This window comes from Amblyomma maculatum, chromosome 1 (assembly GCF_055883805.1).
Source record: "Amblyomma maculatum isolate TAMU_Amacu chromosome 1, ASM5588380v1, whole genome shotgun sequence".
NCBI classification, from domain to species: Eukaryota; Metazoa; Arthropoda; class Arachnida; order Ixodida; family Ixodidae; genus Amblyomma; species Amblyomma maculatum.
The window spans coordinates 334465719-334488445 of NC_139344.1; the positions used below are offsets into that span (position 1 = coordinate 334465719).

General features: G+C 51.2%; 1 protein-coding gene across 1 annotated transcript; it reads left to right on the forward strand.

The window, feature by feature from the left end:
• The first annotated feature begins 8014 nt into the window (after positions 1-8014).
• heca (hdc homolog, cell cycle regulator) lies at positions 8015-12277 on the forward strand. Its single transcript, XM_084587657.1, has one exon. The coding sequence runs from the start codon at positions 8191-8193 to the stop codon at positions 9466-9468; it is 1278 nt and encodes a 425-aa protein (XP_084443783.1). The 5' UTR covers positions 8015-8190; the 3' UTR covers positions 9469-12277.
• Positions 12278-22727: the final 10450 nt, after the last annotated feature.

The window sequence follows — 22727 nt, forward strand, 5'->3', positions numbered from 1 at the left end:
ATCGCGCGCGCCCCTTGTCGAACACAACCATCGTTCCGTTGGACGCATCAAAGTTCACTGGCGTGCTATAAGCGATTTGCAGGAAAGAAAAGGCGCAGTATATGTGACTCGCGGAATCCCGTTGACACATCCCGCGGACAACACAGCAACGGTCAGGCTTATGCCCTATAGAATTTGCAGTGGAGAAATGCGAAGGCCTGAGCGTCGCTACTGCACATGCTACATCGCGCGCCCCTTGTCGAACACAACCATCGTTCCGTTGGACGCATCAAAGTTCATTGGCGTGCTATAAGCGATTTGCAGGAAAGAAAAGGCGCAGTATATATGACTCGTGGAATCCCGTTGACACATCCCGCGGACAACACAGCAACGGTCAGGCTTATGCATTCCTTCAGTGCAGATTCTGCAGTGTTCTCGTAAATTTTAGCGATGGAGTTGAATACTAATTACTCTTTGTACGAAAGTCTGAGCGTTGCTGCTGCACACGGTACATCGCGCGCCCCTTGTCGAACACAACAAACGTTCCATTGAACGCATCAAAGTTCACCGGTGTTCTATAACTGGTTCACAGGAAAGGAGCAGCATCTATCATGTTTGTTTCTGTGAACAAGTCCCTCGGGAAGGTCAAAGGTCAAACTGGCTTCATACATCGTTTTTTTTTTTTTTTTTTTTTTTTTGCGAGAATGTGGGTAGCATTACTGCGGCACTAAAAATGCATCCACCGCCGAGAAGCGTTGAAATGCTAGTGTTGTCTGTTATTTATCGCTATCTCATCTCGCTTAGATCTCGCGGAGACAAATCTTTTGGTACCATCCTCCAGCAAACGCAAATCTTGACCATTTCGGACACCAAAGGTCGATGGTGCGACTCCCCTATAAAAATGAGAGTAAATTTAGAAATGCACTTTTACGCATTCGAACAAAACTAATCGTCAGACAACACTCCGGTCTCTTTGCCACTGTCCATGGGGTCACAATTTTAGCCTAATGACATATTTACATTAATATACAATTTTGCGGGCCTCATCAATGGGTGTACAATTGAAGAGACTCCCCTGATGGGGCTGGGACAGGTAGGTCACCGCCGCTTGCGGCGGGGGCTAGCCTGCCACCGAATTTTTGTCTGTTGTAGGCCGTCATTGCACCCGCCACCGCTACGGTGGTGGACGACGGCTTTTGCTGTTGTTGTTGTTGTCCAAATAACTTATAGCGCGCGTCTTTCTCTCCCTGTTCTTTTTCTTTCTTCTCTATTTTCTCTTCTGTCTGCACGAGGCAGCGGAGGTGGCGAAGACGCCCGACTACTGTGCCGGAGTACCCGGGTTCGAACCCGACCCCGGCGGCTGCGTTTCGATGGAGGCGAAACGAAGAGACGTCGTGTGCTGCGCGATGTCAGCGCACGTTAAAGATCCCCAGGTGGTCGAAATTACTCCGTAGCCCTCCACTACGGCTCCTCTTTCTCTCTTTCGACTTTCACTCCCATCTTCCTTCCTTCCCTTACGGCGCGGTAGCGGTGTCCACAGAAAAAACAAGTGAGATAGTTACCGCGCCTTTCCCTTCCTATAAATAAATCAGGCAGCGGAGGTGGCTCAGCTACAGAGCCAGTAGCAGGCCCGTGCATTTGCTTTTCCTTCTTCCTACAGCCACAACAACAACATAGCTGTCCAAAGAGTTTTCCCACTGAGTGGTAGGCACGTTTGAATTTCGCTCTCAGGTTCCACATTCGGGCATCAACATGTTGAACACGTAACGATGATTCGTTTTGCACCACCCGCGTCCTCCTGCTGCTATTGGTTTACCCTCCATGCCCGCCACGGTGGCTCGATGGTTAAGGCGCTCGGCTACTGAACCAGAGTACTCGGGTTCGACCCTGACAGCGGCGGCCACGTTTTAATATGGAGGCGAAACGCAAATGAGCTTGTGTGCTGTGCGATGCCAGCGGTGTCAATGCACGTTAAAGATCTCCAGGCGCGCGGTCGAAATTATTCCGGAGCTCTCCACTATGGCACCTCTTTCTATTTCTTCTTTGACTTCCATCCACGGTGTAAGAATAATATACTATTGCACCGTGCTTCCATCTATCTCCCTTCCCTTACGGCGCGGTTCAAATATCCACCGGGAAGTTTGACAGATGCATGTGCCCAATCCCTTTCCTTATCTAAACCAATTTAACAATTTATCAACACGGCCACCGAAAGTTACACCCCATAGGTTGTCGGTACGACTACGTCACACATTTTGCTCGACTCGACTAGCAATTTTCGGTGCATTAACGAAACGAACCGTTTAGCATCCTCCAGAACCTTGGACCTTAGGGTGGACGCCATCTTGGATTGCTAATGTGGCACACCACCATGATGAATTTCGATGGAGGCGAAACGAAGAGGCGTCGTGTGCTGTGCGATGTCAGCGCACGTTAAAGATCCCCAGGTGGTCGAAATTACTCCGTAGCCCTCCACTACGGCTCCTCTTTCTCTCTTTCCACTTTCATTCCCATCCTCCTCCCTTCCCTTACGGCGCGGTTCGGGTGTCCACAGAGCAAGTGTGACAGTTACTGCGCCTTTCCCTTCCTGTGAACCAATTTAACTTAACCATGATGAACACTGCTTCGGACCGAGAAATTTGGAGAGGACCGCAGGAAGGCAAGAGCCAAAGCTCTACATGTTAAGTACGGGAAGTACAACGGGGCAGTCTATGTAGATGTCGCCGAGTATAAGGACAAGGACGCATTTGCAATTGCGGTGGTGGACGGGCGGGGACGCTTGATCGCCTCCGGATCAGTCAAAACCCGCTCCCCAGAAACTGCAGAGGAAGCGGCGATAGCACTAGCTATTACTAGTAGTAATGCTGACTTGATCTTCAGCGATTCCAAAACAGCCATCCAAAATTTGGCGAGGGGCAGAATATCTGTCACAGCGGCGCAATTGCTGAATTGGGCCACGGGGCGAGGGACTACGGAGGCGGAAATTGTATGGGTACCAGCACACTTTGGGAATCCTGGGAACGAGACGGCTCACATGAATGCTCGAGGTTTCGTCAGCCGAGTAGGTGAGCCGGACGTTCCGGGAAGGTCCACGAGAGATGGGCTGGTATCCTTTCATGACATTACTAATCATTTCAAACTTGAGCGGAGGATTTACCCACCCCCGGACAAGCAATTGGTGAAGGCGCAGGAATGCGTCTGGCGACGATTGCAGACTATAGATGTTTCTTCAACCCATACGTATTGAGCAAAATCTACCCGGACATTCAGCCGGAGTGCAAATGGTGTCAGGAATTGGCAACCTATGACCACATATTATGGAGCTGTAGCGTAGCACCGCCACCGGCGGATATTATGCGTGATCCTTCCCTCGAGCAGTGGGAGGCCGTGTTGGCCAGCTCAGACCCGGTCGTCAAGACCAGGGCCGTGGAGTGGGCCACCCAGGTCGCCGTCAGCCATGGGTTGATGGCCATCTAACACAGATTCATCCATACATGCTCTCTGACGAAAATAAAGTTTTTCCATCCATCCATGGAGCCCCGTACAAACCGACAAAAATCGCCTAACGTGAGAAGAGCTTACGCTCTTAAAAAATATGTGTACGCTTGAGCTTCATCTTAAGAGTAGACGCGATAGCGCCTTGAATACCGTCTTTTCATTTAGTTTTATTTGGGCCCTCCCCAAATTCGTAAGCTTTACTTGAACGTGGGGTACGTATATTCCCGCGCGCCAGGTCACGTGGTTGCGACGTCATCACTCAGTCGACCATTCAGTGTTTTTTTCCGACCGCCTTCTATGGCTGCGACCGCGGCTTTTCGGCGAAACGAGGGGTATACGCTAGCACGCAAAAACAACCACATGCATGCCGCCGCACGCGTATCTGACAGTGCCTGGAGGCTACGATGATTTTGTAGCGAGAGCTACATTGGCCACAGTCTCGCCATTTCACTGTCCCTGCCTGAAGAGCGAAGAAAGAAGAAGAAGAAGAAGACAGATACTCGGTAGTTGGTAGAGGCAAACGACGACAGCGAGTTGCTAGGACAGAAGGTTCGTTCGAACACTGTGACGGCGGTGTGCCCCGGAGTTCGACGTAGAGACGATGTCATACCACTAGAAGTGATCTACACCCGAATGAGAATGGCCAACGACGAGAGGCAAGGCTCATACGTGAAGGGATTCCCCTATGTCATAAATAAAGCTGAAACCATAGAGTAAACTACTATGTGTAAAAGCCATGTCTTTACTTAGAAGCCGAACCTAAGCGTAGCCATGCTGATTGCTCTTGCGTAACTCCAGGTTTAATCACAAGCTAAACCACGGGATTTTTTTTTTGTTGTTTTTGAGAATGCAAAACATTTATTCCGCCAGAAAAGGCAAAATGCAGATGATCCGCGCCGCGGTGGTGCAGTGGTTAAGATGTCCGACTACTGTGCCCCGGAGAACCCGAGTTCGATCCCGACCGCCGGCGGCTGCGTTTAGATGGAGGCGAACTGACGAAGCGTCCGTGTGCTGTGCGATGTCAGTGCACGTTAAAGATCCCCGGTGGTCGAAATTGCTCCGTAGCCCTCCGCTATGGTACTTCTTTCTCTCCACTTTCACTCCTACCTTCCTCCCTGTCCGGCGCGGTACTGGTTGTTGTTGCGACTGGAGGACGAAGGAAAAGAAAATGCACGGGCCCGCTGCTGGCTCTGTAGCTGAGCCACCTCCGCTGCCTCATGCGGACAGAAGAAGGAAAGTAGAAAAGAAAGAAAAAGAAGAGGGAGAGAAAGACGCTCGCCGCAACAACAGCCGTCGTCCACCACCGAAGCAGTGGCGGGTGCAATGACGGCCTACAACAGATAAAATTTGGTGACTGGCTAGCCCCCGCCGCGAGCGGCATTGACCTACCGTCCCAGCCCCGTGGGGCCAGGAACTGCCACCCTTCCGTTCCACAGACTGGTACATATAGCGCACAATGCCCATTTAAACACAATACACCCCGGGTTTTGCGACCCCAAATGTAAATATTGCGGGGAGAAGGCAGGCGTGCATCACATGGTGTGGACCTGCCCACACAATCCACCTGATGACTCAAATGCAGTGCCAACAATTGAGGGGTGGGAGGCTGCTCTATCCAGCTCTGAACTAGAGGCCCAACGAGCCCTCGTGACACTCGCGCGCATAGCAGCGGCAGCAGTTGGAGTCCCGGACTAGGGACCCCACCTACACATCCCCCTCCCTTATCTCTGCTTCGGCTTCCACCTGGCCTACCCCGATGTGAAGAAACTTTGCTGTGCTGCCTGTGGGTTGGTGCAGCATTTACACACTCTTATTCTTTTGTGATAGGTATGGCAAATAGCCTTGCATGTACAAACTGCGGGTGCGACGAGACTATAGGCCACATTATTTGTGAGGAAAGACAGTGTCTATGCCGTGCGCTGGAGCGTCTATATGGACGGCTACTGACTGAAATTAAGGTCCTAGGTCCCTGACCACGGCGATCGCCGGCGGTGAAGGCCTCCCAGGCACTGCTCCGCTTTATGGAAAGCACAGGACTGATCGAAAGGCTATGATTTTTTGTTACGTGATATGACTGTGACGTGATGTGACTTACTGTTTTCACCCAGCCCTCTCTCACCCAGAACTTTTATACCCACCTACCCCTCTCCCCCAGTGCAGGGTAGCAAACCAGTTCCTTTACCGGTTAACCTCCCTGCCTTTCCTCCTCATCAATTCCTCCTCTTCCTTATCTCTGCTCAATAAAGTTTTTCAGTCAGTCAGTCAGGAGGAGGAGAAGTTAGCGTGTTCTTTCTTCGTGAGAGGACGCTTCTCCTCAAGCCGCCCTAGGGGTGGTCGTCGCTCGATGGCGCTCGACGACCTCCTTGGCCCAGGTCGTGATGGCGTGTTGCCGGCTTGGATCAGATCTAAGCAATGCGGCCTCCCACTGTTCCGAATCGGTAATCTGCAGGCCCTCCGGTGGTTGATTAGTATCACATTTAAACATGATGTGCTCTAGATCTGCCCTCTGATTACCGCAAAGGGAACATGAGGGGCTGTATTCGCCTGGATACCATTGTGCTAATTTATGTGGATTAAAGCACGTATTTCCCTGCTGTTTTCTGAGTAGTGATTGTTGTGATTTGCTGAGTGTAGGGTGGGGTTCTGGATATTTCAGTCAGTTGTTTTTTGTACCAATTCGTAATTTCTCTGTACGTGGGGTCTTTCTTGCGAGCCGACCTTAGTTCGGGGTAACGCACCTCTCGGCCCAGGATTCGTCGCTGACGGCGACTAGTACGCTCAAAGGGAAATCAAAATTGGCGCCGTTTTACGCATCGTGTTTAAGCGCTCCACTAGATGGCGGGACGACTTCGCTCGCTTCTGATGTAGGCGCTAGGTGTAAACGTAGTCGCCGTGGTGAAAACACGACTGTGGCGACGAGTTAACGCAGTGTTGGGAGTGCAGCTGATTGTGCTAGGCTGGATGCATGTATTTGTCGTTACGTCCTACAGAGTAGCTGTCTGCTATGGATTGGTAAAGTTGGAAGCGTGATGAAAACAGCAGTTTGTACACGTTGCTCAGAGTTCTTTCCGCTGAGAAGGTGCGAGTAACGCTTGTGTACCCAATGTAATGATTATTTTCCGTGTCGTATTTCCTCGCACGTACACGTATAAATTTGAGCGTTGTGCATGGTCAAGACATTCAAAAACATGTAATGTTACCTTTCAACATCCTATGCAACGTAGTAATATACCGTCGAGTGGCAGCTCTGAAAAATGTGTAGGTGTTCGTGTTAAAGTCTTAATAGCTGCAGTTTATTCACTAGCGAACCGCGCATGTAATTGACCTCAGCCCCATAAAGCTTTGCTCGCATGTGTGGCACATCACAAGTTGCTACATAATTTTTCTCTTGAGATGGCACATGGTGAAGTGGGACGCCACGTGCAGCGCCAGCTCACGCCTCCATGTATTCACGCACGTCAGTACCCTTTCCAACGACCGTACGGCGTGGTTACCTAACCTACAAAAGCTCTGCTGCATCGATCGCCACTGTTTTTCACGGTCAGGGACGCCTCTCTGCGGTCGGTTTATTCAACACGCGGTCGGCGTCTTCCCATCTGCCGGCTCCAACGACCGCACAGCGTTATTTTCGGAGTTAACCACAGACACAAACACGCTCCACTTTCCAAAAACATGCCCTCCAATCGGTGGGGTCTTGTTTTTCCGTGCGCGGAAGCTCGGACAGATAGAGCGGTGTTGCGCAAGCGACAGGAACTGTTTATCTCCCAATCGCCAGCTCCCAGCACATCGCACAACCCGCACAACCATCCCTCGATGCGGCAATGGACGCGCCTCACAATGTTTACAGCGGCCCGGCTTGTTCAAGGCCACCGCAGAGCGATAATATCGTTTCGCGAGTGCCGCTCTCCGCGTACTACTACGACCACGTCGACGGGGACCCACCCCTCGCACATAACGCGCCCCAAGTTTACATTCACGAGAGGGGCACTCTCGGTCGGATCGCGGGCGCGCCGAAGGAATCGTCTGCATTCGCTGGGTACGTACTGTGCGCGGAGAGACGAGATTTACACGTGGCTATTCAGTTAGAGTTATCGTGCGAAGAGAGCATGCACACACACAAAAATTTATTGAACAAGCCATCGGCTTCCCGCACGAGAGATGTGACGCAATTCTAGTTTCATTGCGAGCAAGGGAAATCGAAGCCTCGGCGGAGGCTGAGGAAAGCGGAAAGAACCTCGCGGATTTCCAATGACATTCGCCACAGTGACCCAGCATGGCAGGTCTGGGACTGGGAGCCGGAGAGTAACCTCCCGAGAGAGTTACGCCGGTGCTGCAAACAAAGAAACAAAGCTTCAAAACGTTGACGCTAGCGACGTAAGCTGGGCGCAGCGCTCGCCGTCAGGGGCTTCTCGGCGCTATAGTCGGCGCCCTCCATCGCGGCGGGCCGGTTCCAATGGGAGAGGGGAAAATCGCGCGTCGCACGATTGCACCAATGGGCGGCGGCAAAGCGCTGCCAGTCAAGGCCCCGCCCCTGCACGCCGACCACGCCGCTGGGAAAGTTTCCCTGCGACAGCACTCGCGTTTGTTTGCAAGGCGACTCACGAGGAGCGTCTTGGCCACTTGGTCGGTATCGCCCGAGTGTTTGCGTCTAGTCAGCCAGCAGCAGCCGCCGAGGCAGGTTGGATGTGAGCGCTGCCCGCAACAGCCTCGTGGATGTGCGGAGGGAGGAAGGCGCCGAGGATGCCGCAGCACCGCGAGAATCGAGTCCGGCCGGCGGACGAGCACGCGCCGCAGTATCACCCCGCCCGCTTCCCAGCAGTCATGGAGAACTTGGTGTCTGCTTGCTGTGTGCCAACGGGCTGTCATCTCAACGAGCCGATTCACATGGACGACCTGAACAACACCGTCAAGGTGATATGCAACAACGAGCAGTGCTCGCAAAGCCAGTTTATGCACAAGGCGTGCTTTGAAGAGTGGGAGAGCTCGGTGCTCTCGTTCCTGCGCTCGACGGGACGCGCGCGTTCGTGGAGCGAGAAACAACGCCTGCAGAACCTCTGGACCAAGAAAGGCTACGACTTGGCTTACAAAGCGTGTGGTTGCCGCTGCGGCAAGGGACACTTGCGCAAAGATCTCGACTGGATCCCTCCGGCCGCGCGAGACGACAAGAAAAAGAAACAGCGGCGCAAGAAGGGTAACGACAAGCCCTCGCTGGCGCTTAACAGTACGGCCAAGCCGCCGCAGAGCGGTGGTTTGCCCGTCACGCGGCTACGGAGCTCGAGCATGTCGAGCACGGGCTCTGGGGGCAGTCCGCCGAGCTCGTCGTCCGAGTTCCCGCCGTCGCCGACGCACGCCAAGCGTGGCGCGACCGCATTCTTCCCGGACCGCGAGCGGCACGGTTCCGGTGGTCTTTTCTCGCGCCGCCAGGACTACTCGTCGTTCAACACCCTGCCACGGCACAAGATCAACGCGTATAACATCAAAATGGAAGACGAAGGCGGCAGCGATGACATCCGCTGTTTCATCCTGTCTACGCTGAGCGCCAACAAGATGTCACGCATACCTTGCATCGTCTGCCAGGCCATGATGAACGTTTTCGACCGCTATCCGCTCGTCGACGGCACGCTGTTCCTGTCGCCGCGGCAGCACAATCCGGGTGCGGTGCAGGTGCGCATCGACGAGCGTCCCCAGTATCTGAACGCCGTGTGCATGACGTGCCTCGAGGGTTGGCAGGTGCGTCTTGCATGCCGCGGCTGCGGCCAGCGTTGGAGCGGTCGACATCTCATCCTGGGCACTATGTATGCGTACGACATCTTCGCTGCCACACCGTGCTGCGAGGAGCGCCTGCGCTGCACTAACTGCCGCGAGCCAGTCATCACGGCTGACCGATCGCTGCCGTACTTCAGCGACTACAGCCACAGCATCTGCTGCGCCCACTGCGGCACCAGAGACTACCATTTTGTCAAGCCGCTGAACACTTACGCCAGGGTATGAAGGGACTTCCCGTGTTGTGGGCGGCAGCCCATTGCCAGGTAATGACAAGAAAGACGTTTTTTGTTCTCGTTTCATCCCGAGCCGTGATGTGCGGTTTTGCTTTGTTTTTGTTCGTTTCTCTTAGCCGCGAGCGCCGGTGCCGTGTTTATTGCGTTTGTCGCCGGCGAAAGGGCGTCCCGGAAAGCCGGTATGGCTTTTCAAGGTCACTCGCGCCGCTCCTCAACTTGCGGCAGCAGCACTCGCCGGCAGGGATCTAGTTCAGCCGTATCGTTCTTTTTTGCTCCCCGCCCCCCTCCTTTTTTTTTTTTTTTTTTTTTTTTGTTCTGTTTTCTCGGTGCCTTTCATAGTTTATACTTCGTTGACTCGTTCACATTTCTTCCCACAGTTTTCATAGTTTGTTGTGTGTGTCTTCGCTCTGGTAGCGAGTGTTGAAGGGAGGGCCCCAAACCTTAAGCATATTTTTTTACTAAGCCGTAGGTGCTGCGGTCTTGTGCACTCAGATACTCGCCGGGCGAGTAAGCCAACCGTCTAGCCAAACCGGGCGCGGGAACCGTTCAATTTCTTGTTTTCTTATTGTGTGTGTCGCCGCAAAAAGAAACCAGCGGCTTTCAATTTTGTGGGTTTTTGGACAAGTACAAAAAGCTATCATTCATCACTCCTTACAACATCATGCCATCTTTAAGTATGTTTGTTGCCGTGGTGCTTCGCGTTTGCTCTCTGTTGTGTACATAACGCAGTCGTTTCGTTTGTTTGAGAATAAGCGCCCGTTGTCTTTTTTTTCCCCCCCTCACATTCATGCATTTTCTTCATGCGCATGTGATGATTCCTGGCTGCTCACATCGATCCATTAAAACGCACAATTAACCAATGACCCACCTTTGGGTTCGTTGTGAGCAAGCCCGCCAAGTGAGTGTGCTCGCTGGCATGCGATAGTTATGTCCCGGTGTAGTTATGAAGTTCTGGATTTTTGTGACATTGACCACTCGGTTATTTTTGGCGCCAGCCCCGCATCTCTACGAACGTCTCCTGTCATGCATACTCTGTCCCATCCTTTCATCAGCCAATAGCGCTCAATGACTTCTGGAGACTTGCTTAGTCAGAAGGGTGCCGCACTAATCGGCTCGAGACATGTCTCGGTCATTCTGGGGAGGTCATTGACCCCACAGACGCGCTCCGGTGAAACAGATTGATTCGTAAACGGTCACCCGTAAGGAATGACTGAAGTTTTTCTAAGTTTGGAAGCTGCGCCCACTACATGTAAATCATGCGAGAGAGAGACTGTTAAATTTGCGTCCGCTTTCAAAGACGCCCGTTCTCTGTCCGAGCGTGATGGTGCGAGCGCACTTCTTTCTGAGATCTCTGGTCGGGCCGTCGCCCCTGCCACTTGTGTGATGTTCGCGCTTTGCAAAGATGCAATCTCTCGATGTTGTCCAGGCGTGTTCACCACGCTAGCGAAATAGTCGGTGCCAGCCAACTTTGTCGTCGTAATTTGGTGCGCCGGCCGTTTCGAGTTTGTAATACTATTCGTTAAAATGCGGTTCACGGGAGCAGGTTATGCAATAAAAGCTTCCGCTACGTTGGGAACTGGCGAGCAGAGTGAAACACTGCTTGCTGTAGCTATTAGGTGTTCAGTGGTGCTGATTGTATCACGTTGCTCGTGATATTCAGTGTGTGTGTGCCGATTGAAAATAGCATTCTGGGCAGTCGCCTTTTCCTCGCTTTCACTTTTTCAGTGTCTCTATTTTTGTGATGATATATTCTTGTCTCCCTTCCCCCTAATTATGTACGACCGATGCGCGCTGCATTGTTCGTTCTGGTCAATCGCTGCTTCGGTAAGATGCTAGTAAGGCATCAGCTACTAGCTGTCTGTTTATGCGTTTCTTCGTACGTTTTCCCCGCCAGTGAGAGTAAAATGCTCCGTGGGCCCCTTTCTTTTGTTTCTCTGTTTTTCTTGGCGCCCGAGTTGTACAGCGTACGCCTGTTATCCATTGTTAAAGTTGACTCCCCCCCACCTCCACCTTTCAGTGTTGGTTTCCGTCAGTACCATTGTTGCTTCGTGTTTTTCGCAAATGAATCATCCACACCCGTCAAGTTTCCTATTCCTGTTTGTACACTGAAGAAAAAAAGAAAACCCCTTTTGCACTCCTTGCTAAATGCCATTCAACAGTAACGAGTGATGTTTTGTTTTTGTATCGGTGCCGCAGATAGCGCAGAGTGAAAAATGTTTTGTGGTTTTTCATGCGAACGAAAAGGCGCCAGTCATTCTTGGCTAGGGCTGCGGGCGCCGGCCGAGTTCGTCGAAATCGCTAAAGCGCCCGTTCAAGTCGAACTCCCTGCGTCCGACGTCATTGGCTGCTTGACCGGCTTTTCTCATTTGTATTGGATGTTTCGCACGCTGAGTGTATACAGCGCACTCTGTTGGAATGCTGCCGTGCGGACTCTCATCGAGCCTTGCGGGCGCAAGAGCGTGGCATTGTCGGTGCGCTAGGTTGGAAATAAAACAAGAAAACAAACAGGGACTTAAAATCGACTTAATCACGTGAGGCCATTCACCCTCTAGTGCGATTCGTGTTTCATTTCACTATGTACACGTGTCGTTGACATGTTAAAAGCGGCCTTTATACTGCCTTGCTCATGTGCTCGTATGGCTTTTGTTTCGCTGTTGGCGAGATAGCATCTGCGCCTTGGACATTAAAAAGGCATTCCGGCAGCTAGGGCAAAAGAGAAACATTTTTACGCCCTTCCTGTAAGGGCCAGTCATAAGAGCGTAAATTAATTGCCCAATAAAAACATACCCTTGTGTTTGGAACTGTTGTTTTTGTTTCTATTCGTCGGTGCTGTCACAGCGGTTGCTCGTTGTGCTGGCATTGATGTAGGGGTCAAACAGCCGACTACCTTGTTAGAGAGAAGACACAACTGCGTCGTATTGGAGAGTATAAGCAAAACGGGGACATCTTACCATGAACGCTTTTGTTGAATGCGCAGAACAAATAAAAGGGCGACTTGTTTGGATACCGTGGAGCGTTTTCGTCAACATAGGAAGTTATCACTGGGGGACTTCATGAAGAAAACAAGATGTAATAGCGTCGCGCTGCCTGTTTCATATGGGTATTTCGGGAACTTCGGCATCGTTTACTGCATGTGAAGTGCCCGTCTGCGGTGTATTCTGTTTGTAGTACACCTTTCTGCGAGTAGCTTAGGGTTGATCGCAGTTAGAGGCACAGCCTCCTGTTTATGCCCACGTTATCAGCGCAGGTCATAAAATGAGCAGTCCGTTTGTTTGCGCGTAATGTCAGCTTCTCCGGGCGTCAGATACCTGTTGGCGCCACTTTCAAGAGGCAAGTGAAGTACTTCGCTTGTCAACAAAGAACGCAACTGGAGCAGTCGGCCGAGCACAAGTTCCAAGCACTGTACGGCCAGAGATCGGCGCGAAAGTCCCCAGGGCGGGGAAAAATATTCCCTGAGGCGAGCGGAAGAGGCGAAAGGCGAGGGAGGCCGTTTTCACTGCCAAGGACACCGAATCAATATCGCGCGGCGGCGCGCTGCTGTGCTGCTGCCGTCGGCGTCTGCTCTGCCGTCTGTCGGCCTCCTTTTCAGGGCCACTGTGTCGAGGGCGCTTGGCCGGTCAAGGCGTGCTCGCCGTCTCGTTGCACGGTTGCGCCGCCGCATCGGTATCGCCGGAAGAGGAGGCTGGCTCCTCCGGACAGTCGCCTTCTCTCACCCGCGTTATGTGCCCGCGTCCTCCGTTCTGCTGTCCGGTCGGTGGCGCAAGTGCAATGATCTCTCCAGCGGTAATTGGAAAGCCGCTTGGTGCACACGCACTAAATGTCAAAATGTGGACACGCGTTGGGGGAAAAGCTAAGCGTAGGGAGTTGGGAGGAAAATGACTAAGGACAGGAATCGGAAGTTACGAAGAACAGAAACAAGGTCGAGAAACCGGGACTACTTAATGGAGACAGAACGCAATGGGTAACATAGCATTTAGCTTGCCGGAGACGTACTGACGTAGACGTATATCGGTTTACCGTACCCCTGCCAAGCAGGCGCAGTGGCCGAGATCGCACTCACCCTGTCAATGCGCAGGAGGGGCTTGGCAAACCGGTCTACGTCATTACGTGTCCGGCAAGCTAAATCTCTCTAATATGTGAATGCAGAGCCGGAAGAAGCGAAATCCTGAAGGAAAGGCTTTATGATAATTATACTAGATTGGGCTGCCCTTTTATTAATGCGATAGCGTTAGAACGCGCTTTAGCAAAACAACCTTAGCGTCATAACAGAGTTCCCTGTTTGAGCATCACCGGGAAGCCGTCAGTGGGCGTGATGTCATTCAACCATTGTGAGAAGTGCCTTCTCGTCAAAGAAAACCGCTCAGGTTTATTCTGGCTTCTAGATATCAGAGCGTAAGCAAGCTCTGTTAAGCATGGACACACATCTATCTGTCTATCCCGAAACTTTGACGCACTAGTATCGGCACGCACCTCAGCATAGTGCGCGTTAAAGAACCCCAAGTGGTCGACATATCCGGAGCCCTCCACTGCGGCGTCTATCGGCTCAAGGGTAAACACACAGGTGAATGACCTTGGGAGCACTGCGGCGTCTATCGGCTGAAAGTGAAACGCGCATGTGAGTGACCTTGAACCCAAGGGGTCGAAATTTCCGCAGCCCTCCTCTACAGCATCTCTGGGCCCAAGATCAAACGCGCAAGTTAATGACCTTGGGAGTTGCAGTGCGAACAGTAGATATCACGCCGCTCTAAAACACTCTCGCGGAAAAGAAAAAAGCGGTCGAACGGGAATTGAACCGTTGCCCTTTAAATTGCAAGCAGGGCACGTTACCCATGCATCGCTAAAAATCGCTCGTTTTGTGTGTGATAGTTGAAAAATCTTATGCAACCGCCTCATACCTTCAAGTGGACAGTAAGCGCATATTACATAGTAGCAGCACGTAGTTGCAATTAGCCACTAATTTGCTCTAGTAAGCAGTCTTGAAAGTTGGCGTTGTTAATTAAGGAGGACGTGTTGATCCGTCCACAAGCTCTGGTTTTCAGTGCGAGCAAAATTTATCTCGTCAGCATTGGGGATGAGCAAGAGAGGATTGGAGTTGGAGTGCCGTTGGCTTAAAAGCAGAAAAAAACTAACAAAAAAACCAGCCATCACAGAGATTGAGGCAGTGTCGGTTAGAGCATAGAAAAAAGAAACCCTAGAATAACAACTAACCAGAACAATACGGCAAAGTAAAAAAAGAAAAAAAGGGCTGCATAATAAGTAAAGCAGTCACTTTAATTCAATAGACAAGACAGTGCTCGCCGCCGCCTTAATTCAGAAGGGATGTGGACAAGATGCAGAGCGACTGGGAATTGACTAACGTTTACTGTATACCCGTTCTGCAAGCTGCGATCGCACGATATGCAGCACTGCACTCAAATGATATCGGCTATGAAGCAGGGCTGCACTGTCAGTGTATGGCAAAGAAGACACGGTTGAGACGAAACCTCGTAGGTATTTGGATATATATCAGTATGTGAATTGTCTGTCGATGCCAGAGTTGAAGCATGCACACGACGAGTGAAGGCAGCGGTAGTCAACCCACGCAGTCTTTTTTTTTTTTAATTTATTTTTTATTTTTTTAGGTTTCCACCACTTGCGATTTGGAGGACAGGCGAATTTACTAGTAGCTAGTATGTAGTGCGCTGTGATTCGTGCCCTTTGGTGTGCAGAGAGAAGGATAGCATGCAGCAGCGAAAGGATGTCTTCCTTGGTAGCATGGCAGTTAAATGAATGGAAGGACATCCGGAAACGAGGCAGTCTATTATAGAAGAAGTAGTGCCTGGACGACCGAAGTTGGCGTGCTCGGCAGAGACACAGCAGGCGGGAATGAATGAGGAAAGTAAGGGAGACCAAATGGAAATGTGTGTCTTACGTACGCGATGAAAATTTCCGGTCGCTGCTTTCGGAGGCTCATTTTGGTTATGTCCATGCGTTGTCAGTTTGACTGTGCGTTCGTACTCTGCGCCTGTTCCCAACAGGCTCGCATGGCGGAAACATCATTTAGACTCGAAATAATTAACAATATGGGATGGGCGAAGACGGCAGGTTTTTTCACAGCTGCGCTTCGCATTGCATGGTCAGAGAGTTGTTCGGATCGAGTCTCTTCCGCAGTCTTTTGACCCGCCGCTGTGACTCAGTGGTTAAAACGTTCGACTACTGAACCGTAGTACTCGAGTTCGAACTCGACCGCGGCAGCTGCGTCTCGATGTAGGCGAAACACAAAGGTGTCCGTGTGCTGTGCGATGTCAGTACGCGTTAAGGATCCCCAGGGGGTTGAAGTTATTCCTGAGCCCACCACCACGCGATCGCTTTGTTCTTTCACTTCCCCTTACGGCGCGGGTCAGGTGTCCGCCGAGCTACAGATACTGCGTCTTTCCTTTCCTGAGAACCAATCTACATTTTTGTCCTCAATCATTTTTTGTAAGTTCATAATAGCGAATTTCAGTGTGATCTGGAGCGCTCCAAGTTCGCAAATGAGAAGAGGCCTAGGGATTCTAGGTACTGCACACTATAGAGCTGTGAACGGGCCGAAATTCTTAGCCCGAGCACGATCCGGGTCCTTTCTTTCAGACCGAGCCCGGCCCGGAACTGAAAGTGCCTGAGCCCGGCCCGACTTGTTATAATTGCAGTAGAACTGATTATGCAGAAAGGAATAATTTCAGAAAAATGAGTATTTAATATGTTGAAATGTTCAGTTATCGCGTTTAAGGTGACAAATTTGTAAAATATATGCAGGCACGTTACCCACACAGAATGATTTTTCTACGTTATTGTACAAAAATAAGTTATGCATTGATGAACGCTTGAGGCATTTGTGGCACTCCTGGATCATGAATCCGACAGCGGTGAAGTTTATTTCGCTGCTCTGATGGCTGGAATGACTAATACTTTTTTCGCAAGAAGGGAGGGAGGGGAGAGCAAGTTTTAGATTCACAGCTTCCTTGCTTCTTCAAAAGCGCGCTGGCCCTACTGTAAACAACGGGTTGATTCTGTGGCCAAGCACTCGGTGGGCTCGTCTTGTTCAGCGTGTGCCTTCTATGGCTCCGGTAAGACGCACCGCGGATGCCTTGACTAGGTGCTGTGTGTCGCTTCTACCGACGCGAGGTGGTGAAGGGTGGCTGTTCCTGGCCCAATGGGGCTGGGACAGGTAGGTCACCGCCGCTTGCGGCGGAGGCTAGTCTGCCACCGTATTTTTAACGCGGTAGCGTTAAGGGCCCCGTGTCGCAAAAAGCCGGTGTCGTCGTCGGCGGCCGCCGTCCCGCGTCGTACGGCGTTGGGCGTGAGCGAAAAGTCCCAAAAGCATTAATGAATAAAAACGAGTAGGAAACATCCCCGACCTGAGGAATTGAACATGGGCCTCTGGGGTGCGAGACGAGCACGCTAACCACTCTGCCGCGCCAGCTAGATGGTTTAAAATGGAGAAAGGCGCGTCTATTGATTGCGTTGTTGTCTCAGAAATGTCCCTTAGAGAAGTGTATTGTGGCATATAATAATAATTATGAGCATGTAAATTACAGAATTACAGAACACGCAGTTAAGCGAGTGGTAAATTACTTTTCCGCTGTACTTCCTCTTCGCTTGGCGTGCGCGTAGCGCAATCATGCGTGTGGCGCACGGAATAAGACAGACAGCGCACTGCCTCCGAGATCTTCATCGCGCCGGCTCGGATCGGCAACGATGTTGCCGACGAACTACGACTGCAACTTGAGGTCCGCGCCTTTCCGCAAGGTGGCTGGCAGCGTTTCTACGTCCCGGAAGGATTAATAAATAAAAATGAGTATACCAAAAAGCGCGACAAGCAAATGAGTAGATGGTGCGAACGGGGCGCGATAGCGCTATCGCGTTCCATTCTTAAAGGCGAAGCTTTTATCTGTTGTAGGCCGTCATTGCACCCGCCACCGCTTAGGTGGTGGACGACGGCTGTTGCGGCGTGCGTCTTTCTCTTCCGCTTCTTTTTTATTTTTTCTCTATTTTCTCTTTATCCACACGAGGCAGCGGAGTTGGCTCAGCTACAGAGCCAGTAGCAGGCCCGTGCGTTTTCTTTTCCTTCTTTCTACAGTCGCAACAACATACCGACGCTATGTCGAGGCCTGGAGCAAGCCAACAGAGTCGCACGAGAGGCCATATATATCGCCAATCCAGAAACGGGTACCTAAACATTTGCACCTGTACGCGTGTCATCGAAGAAGAAGACGTAAAAGTTGAAACGCAATAGCCCACAAGAAGTCCTTCTGCCTGATTGTTGAGACTAGATCCGTTCACGGCGCTGACGAGTGGTGAAATCTAAGGAGGATCGACATCCGAAAATAACGGGCGCTTTCGCGTGCGGTGGGCGGTTGAAAACAATGTGAGCTCGAGACGCCTAGCGAACCGTGGTCATATTGGCGCGTTCGCAAAAGTTGCATGTACGTACTCGCGAGTAATGTGCCCGATCCTGCGGAAGGGTTTCCGATCGGCCCGGCCCGTCGGCCAGGCCGTGTAGGGGCTTTTGGGCCTGCTCGAGCCCGTGCACATCTCTACCGCGCATTACAAAGTCGCGGTCAGAACTTAGGATCTGAGTCCTAATCGCCCATTGAAACTAGCTCTTTGATTTCCTGGACCGCGAAAACTTGCTCCGGATCATTGAATGGAAGGAGCCGCTAAGTCCCTTCGGAACTCTAACGGTGTCATTATTTTGCCCAAGCGAACATCGGAACTTTGCCGAAACTATAGCTAACATTTAATTAACCGCAAACTTTTCCGTCTCTGCTGCGTGCCTTGCCTTTTGATCTTTCTCTCTTGCGTCCTTTCTTTTTGTTTTGTCTCTAGTATATATTATTTTAAGTTGACACCCTCGAACTGAGAAAGGCAGGGGTCGACGAACACCCACCGGCTCGCCTTCCTATATTAGCGCGACATAATACCCTCTAATGAGGGCGTTACTCTTTGAAATACCCTTTGTGATTAAGGTAACCAAGTGGACTAGAGAAAGCTGAAAAATATGATATGGTGTCGGTTAGAAATGAGCTCTATACGTTTGCGTAGATGATGACAACATCGTCACGTCATCTTGAAAGTGTCTGCAGCTACCATGCGCTTGTATGCAATCCGTCGTGGACCAGCATGATTCTACTGGTCCCACGCATCGATGTCAAGGCGAGTCGAGTTCGACAATTTTGTAGCGAAAGGTATACTGCGCTATAGGTTTTCAAGCCGTCGGCGTAGCATCGTGTTACCGTGGCAGACGAAGTAGTAGAAGAAGAAAGCGCTACAAAACCTCGTATGTTGCAAACTGAAAGTTCGTAAATGATCCCATTCTTGTGGATTCCGGCCCGACACAATCTCAGCAGGTATGCCGAAACCATCAAATGGAATTTTGTAGCGAAAGCTTACACTACTCTACCCTTGAGCCGGAGCTTGAAAGAGGTGCCTCAAAGAGTTGGCAGACAGTATCTGGCAGCTGACACGGTCGCACACTGACAGGATGTAGGGTTACCTGACGTTACGTTCGGCAGGAGCTGCCAACTCGGGCTTCTCCTTTCATATGGGAGGTGATCATCATAATCAGACTGCCAGGACCCTTGCATTCACGTTACGCAGTCTCGTTCATACGGTTTGAAAAGCGGGTGTTAAAGAGGCTATCACTCTCAGCTTTCGCTCTACCACTCAGTTCAAGCCATGCTTAAACCCCACATTTTTTTTTTTTTTTTGCACATTGTTATCACTTCATGGTTATCTCCTCCGAGCTGTCCTTAAGCTCCTGAAACCTTGGTAACCTTACCTCGGCCAATATCACTGGTCGTAGGTCAGTAAACATGTCTTAGCTCTGCCTACGGGTCAATTCTTGTAGATTATGAATCAACCAATAAATGAATGAATCAATCAATCAGTGTGTTCCGGTATCACGCGCATAGATGTATGTGCGTATACGGCGTCAGCAACAGGTAGCAGTTTCTGAGCGTCGCTTCTTCGGCTGTGGCCTGGGCGGAACGCTCCCAGCCGCGAAGGTAAGTACGCAGCTTCCGGGTTTTATGAAACTTAGCGAACTCGGCTGTTGTTAAAACTTCAAGTTGGGCTAGTAACAGCTTGGTGAAATCATTTGTCTAGCATTATATAAAAACAGACTCAAACGAAGGCCACACTCACGAACCGGCGGTTGTTCGTGAGTGTCGTCTTCGCTTGTGTCTTTTTATATACCGCTAGAAAATGAATCCAGTCAGCTGTTGTCTTGGCTGTGAAGCTTGTCCCTCGTGCTTTGCGAAATAAAATGCCGCTTGTCGTCATTGCGGGCCGTTTTAGAAGCGCTAGTAAAAATTTAAACTGGAACTATCAAGTGAAACCCGGAGGGTGCTTCAAATTATTCGTTCACCGCGTTTCATATTTCTCATGAAAGGAGCGCAAAGTGAGCACTGGTAGCGTTTAGTGTACTGACCTCGGGATGCAGTTAAGAATCATTCCACGCTATGAAAGCGGTGACTCTCCTAAACTTTCGTGGAATCGATCATCCTGATTCTCGATCACAAGCGTGAACGCCGCGCCAGCCGACACTAGGTTACACCAGTGTTAAACTGGTATACATTCAAATGGCAATTGCCTTCGAAGCACACACCGTTGAAACGCATGCGACACGAACTGCCTTTGCATCGACCGAATCCGAAGCAGAGAGAAAAAAAGGGAACCTAATATTGAGGATTCACTCCCGAAACGCTGGATGTAGCAGCGGCAGAAAAATGCTCCTCCACCCAGCATTCTATCGAAGTTGCCAATTCCTTCATCGTTCGCTACTGTTATTTTCTTTTTCCCTTCTCTGTCTTCTTCCTGTCTCCCTCCTGGACAACCTGCCGTACCTGCATGGGACATGTGGGCAAGTGCTGCTTGTGATGACTAGTCTGCTCTTTAATATATCCAGGGCGCGAGCTGCGTTCAACAGACGGAAAAGCCCTTCACAATGCATCGACAACAAACTTGTTTATTCCTCCTCCCAATGCGGATGCGGGCACGCACGCCCCGAAATGTGTGTCTGTTATATAAACCTTTTTAAAGATCTCTGTGTACTCATTGCCCTGGAGCTGTTCCGTGACGTGTCCACTTCTGGCGCTCGCTTTCTCCTCAGCCCGTTTTTGCCGGCTGGGAGAGGAAGCACTAGGTCAAGGACGCACTGCCCTCCTCCGGAAACCGGCCGCCGCCGAGGAGGATCAGCCCGAACCACGGTGTAAGAGTAGTTGCCCGAACAGGCATGCAGCGCAACGTGTGCAGCAGCAGCTCTTCCTCTTCCCTCTTTCCGCACACCTCGGAGGTCGTGACCGAGGCGAGGAAAAGTACTCGAGCGTCACGCGACGCTGGTTGTCGGAACTCAGCTCGGAAACAGGCTTCTAGCACTTCCATTTGCTGCCCTTGCTATGGAGAATCAGCCGAAAACGTATCAACGTTGGTGCCCAGAATATTAGATAACGTTCGGCATACTCTTAGGAAAATGGAGCTGTAAAGATGAGTGGCAGGGTTCCTACTTCCCCAACTGGCGTGCCTTGCCTGTCGTGTTTGGCTGGGATAATTTAAAAAGAAAGAATGCGCTGTTTATTCACCCACACAGCACCGGAGTAGCTGTGGAACGACGTGCTCGTTCATGACATGGGGAGTTTCCAATGAAGTTATTAATCAGGCACGGGAAATATTTTGAGGACTTAGTCTGGTTGTCAAATGATAAAGGCTCATTGCTCCGGACTCATGTGGAAGTCTTGTTTGAGGCAGACATTTAAAAAACGCTGAAGCATAGAATGACGCTGAATATATGGCTCGCGATTAGGCGGGGGCATTGTTCTCAACTGTGACGCGACGACGAAGTGCCAGGTGCTCCCAAGCTTTCGATCAATGTCCTTCTAGCGTACAATCTTACTTGTCAGGACGCCAGGATTGCTTCTGTGCATTGCAGTGCATATCGTTTTACATCGCTTTGCTGCACTGTTTCTCAGAGGTGAGAAGTACACTGTCAGCTTCTATCCAGAAACAAGGCACTGCAAAGCATCTTTGAAGTTCCCAACGTCCTTAGTTTCTTTTTCGAAAGAACGACCTCCTGGTGTTGCGTCGAAACACCACGCCGATGCGATGGCGTTCTCTTGTTCGTCTGCACAGGGCGAAAGCTCGGCATTGAAGCGAGCCAACCGTCGAGGTCGTGCCAGGACGGACGGTGCGTGTGCCCCCTGCGGCAGACGCGGCAGTGGTCGGCCCCGCGCTGCTTTCCCTGCGCTCGCTGGCGTGCCGAGACTCACGCGCGCACTGCGCGCCGTACCAAGATAACATCGTGCCCCCGTGCATGATGCAGCTGCAGCAACTGACGGCTCAAATGAACTGCTCGGCACGAACGTGATCCCTTCCCGCCCTGCGTTCGCACCCGCGAACAGGGAGACACCCCGACGAGTTTTCGCCCAGATGTGAGATATGTGCGCGATTTCTCGCGAGAGTTTCTTAGGATTCTGACCTTGCACCGAAAAAGAGGAACGAAGGTGCGCATGGAGGCTACTGCTTCGATATATCGTTTACTAAGATGTGTGAGTTCGTTACATTATATCTTATGACTGAACAGATAGAATGTAGAAAAAGTGTTTAATATGGTGGTTGGAGAACAGAGATCTTGCTCTTGTGTTTCGTGGATCGTTTCAGGTTTTGCATGGCCCAGGTCACGAGAAGAGATGCGGGAGGGGAGGGGGGGCTTGTCAGTTGCTGTTTGTGCACGCGGACCATGTTGTTCGTTGAGAAGGTAGAAAAGTGCTTCCGCCCTTCTTCATGCTGAAAGAGAAAGCGAGGAGACAGACTTGCCTTGGGTGATCCCAGCTTCACGGAAGCAGCATACTCAAAAAACTCCCCGCCGGGGTGGTGCAGTGGTAAGACGCCCGACTACTGTGCCGGAGTTCCCGGGTTCGAACCCGACCACGGCGGCTGCGTTTCGGTAGAGGCGAAACGAAGAGGCGTCGTGTGCTGTGCGATGTCAGCGCACGTTAAAGATCCCCAGGTGGTCGAAATTACTCCGTAGCCCTCCACTACGGCTCGCCTTTCTCTCTATCCACCTTCACTCCCACCTTCATCCCTTCCCTTACGGCGCGGTTCAGGTGTCCACAGAGCAAGTGTGACAGATACTGCGCCCTTCCCTTCCTATGAACCAACCAAACACACACACACACACACACACACACACACACACACACACACACACACACACACACACACACACACACACAC

Bases quoted from the DNA above. Each gene is read 5' to 3' on its own strand.
- heca (XM_084587657.1), top strand. From the start codon at position 8,191: ATGTGCGGAGGGAGGAAGGCGCCGAGGATGCCGCAGCACCGCGAGAAT.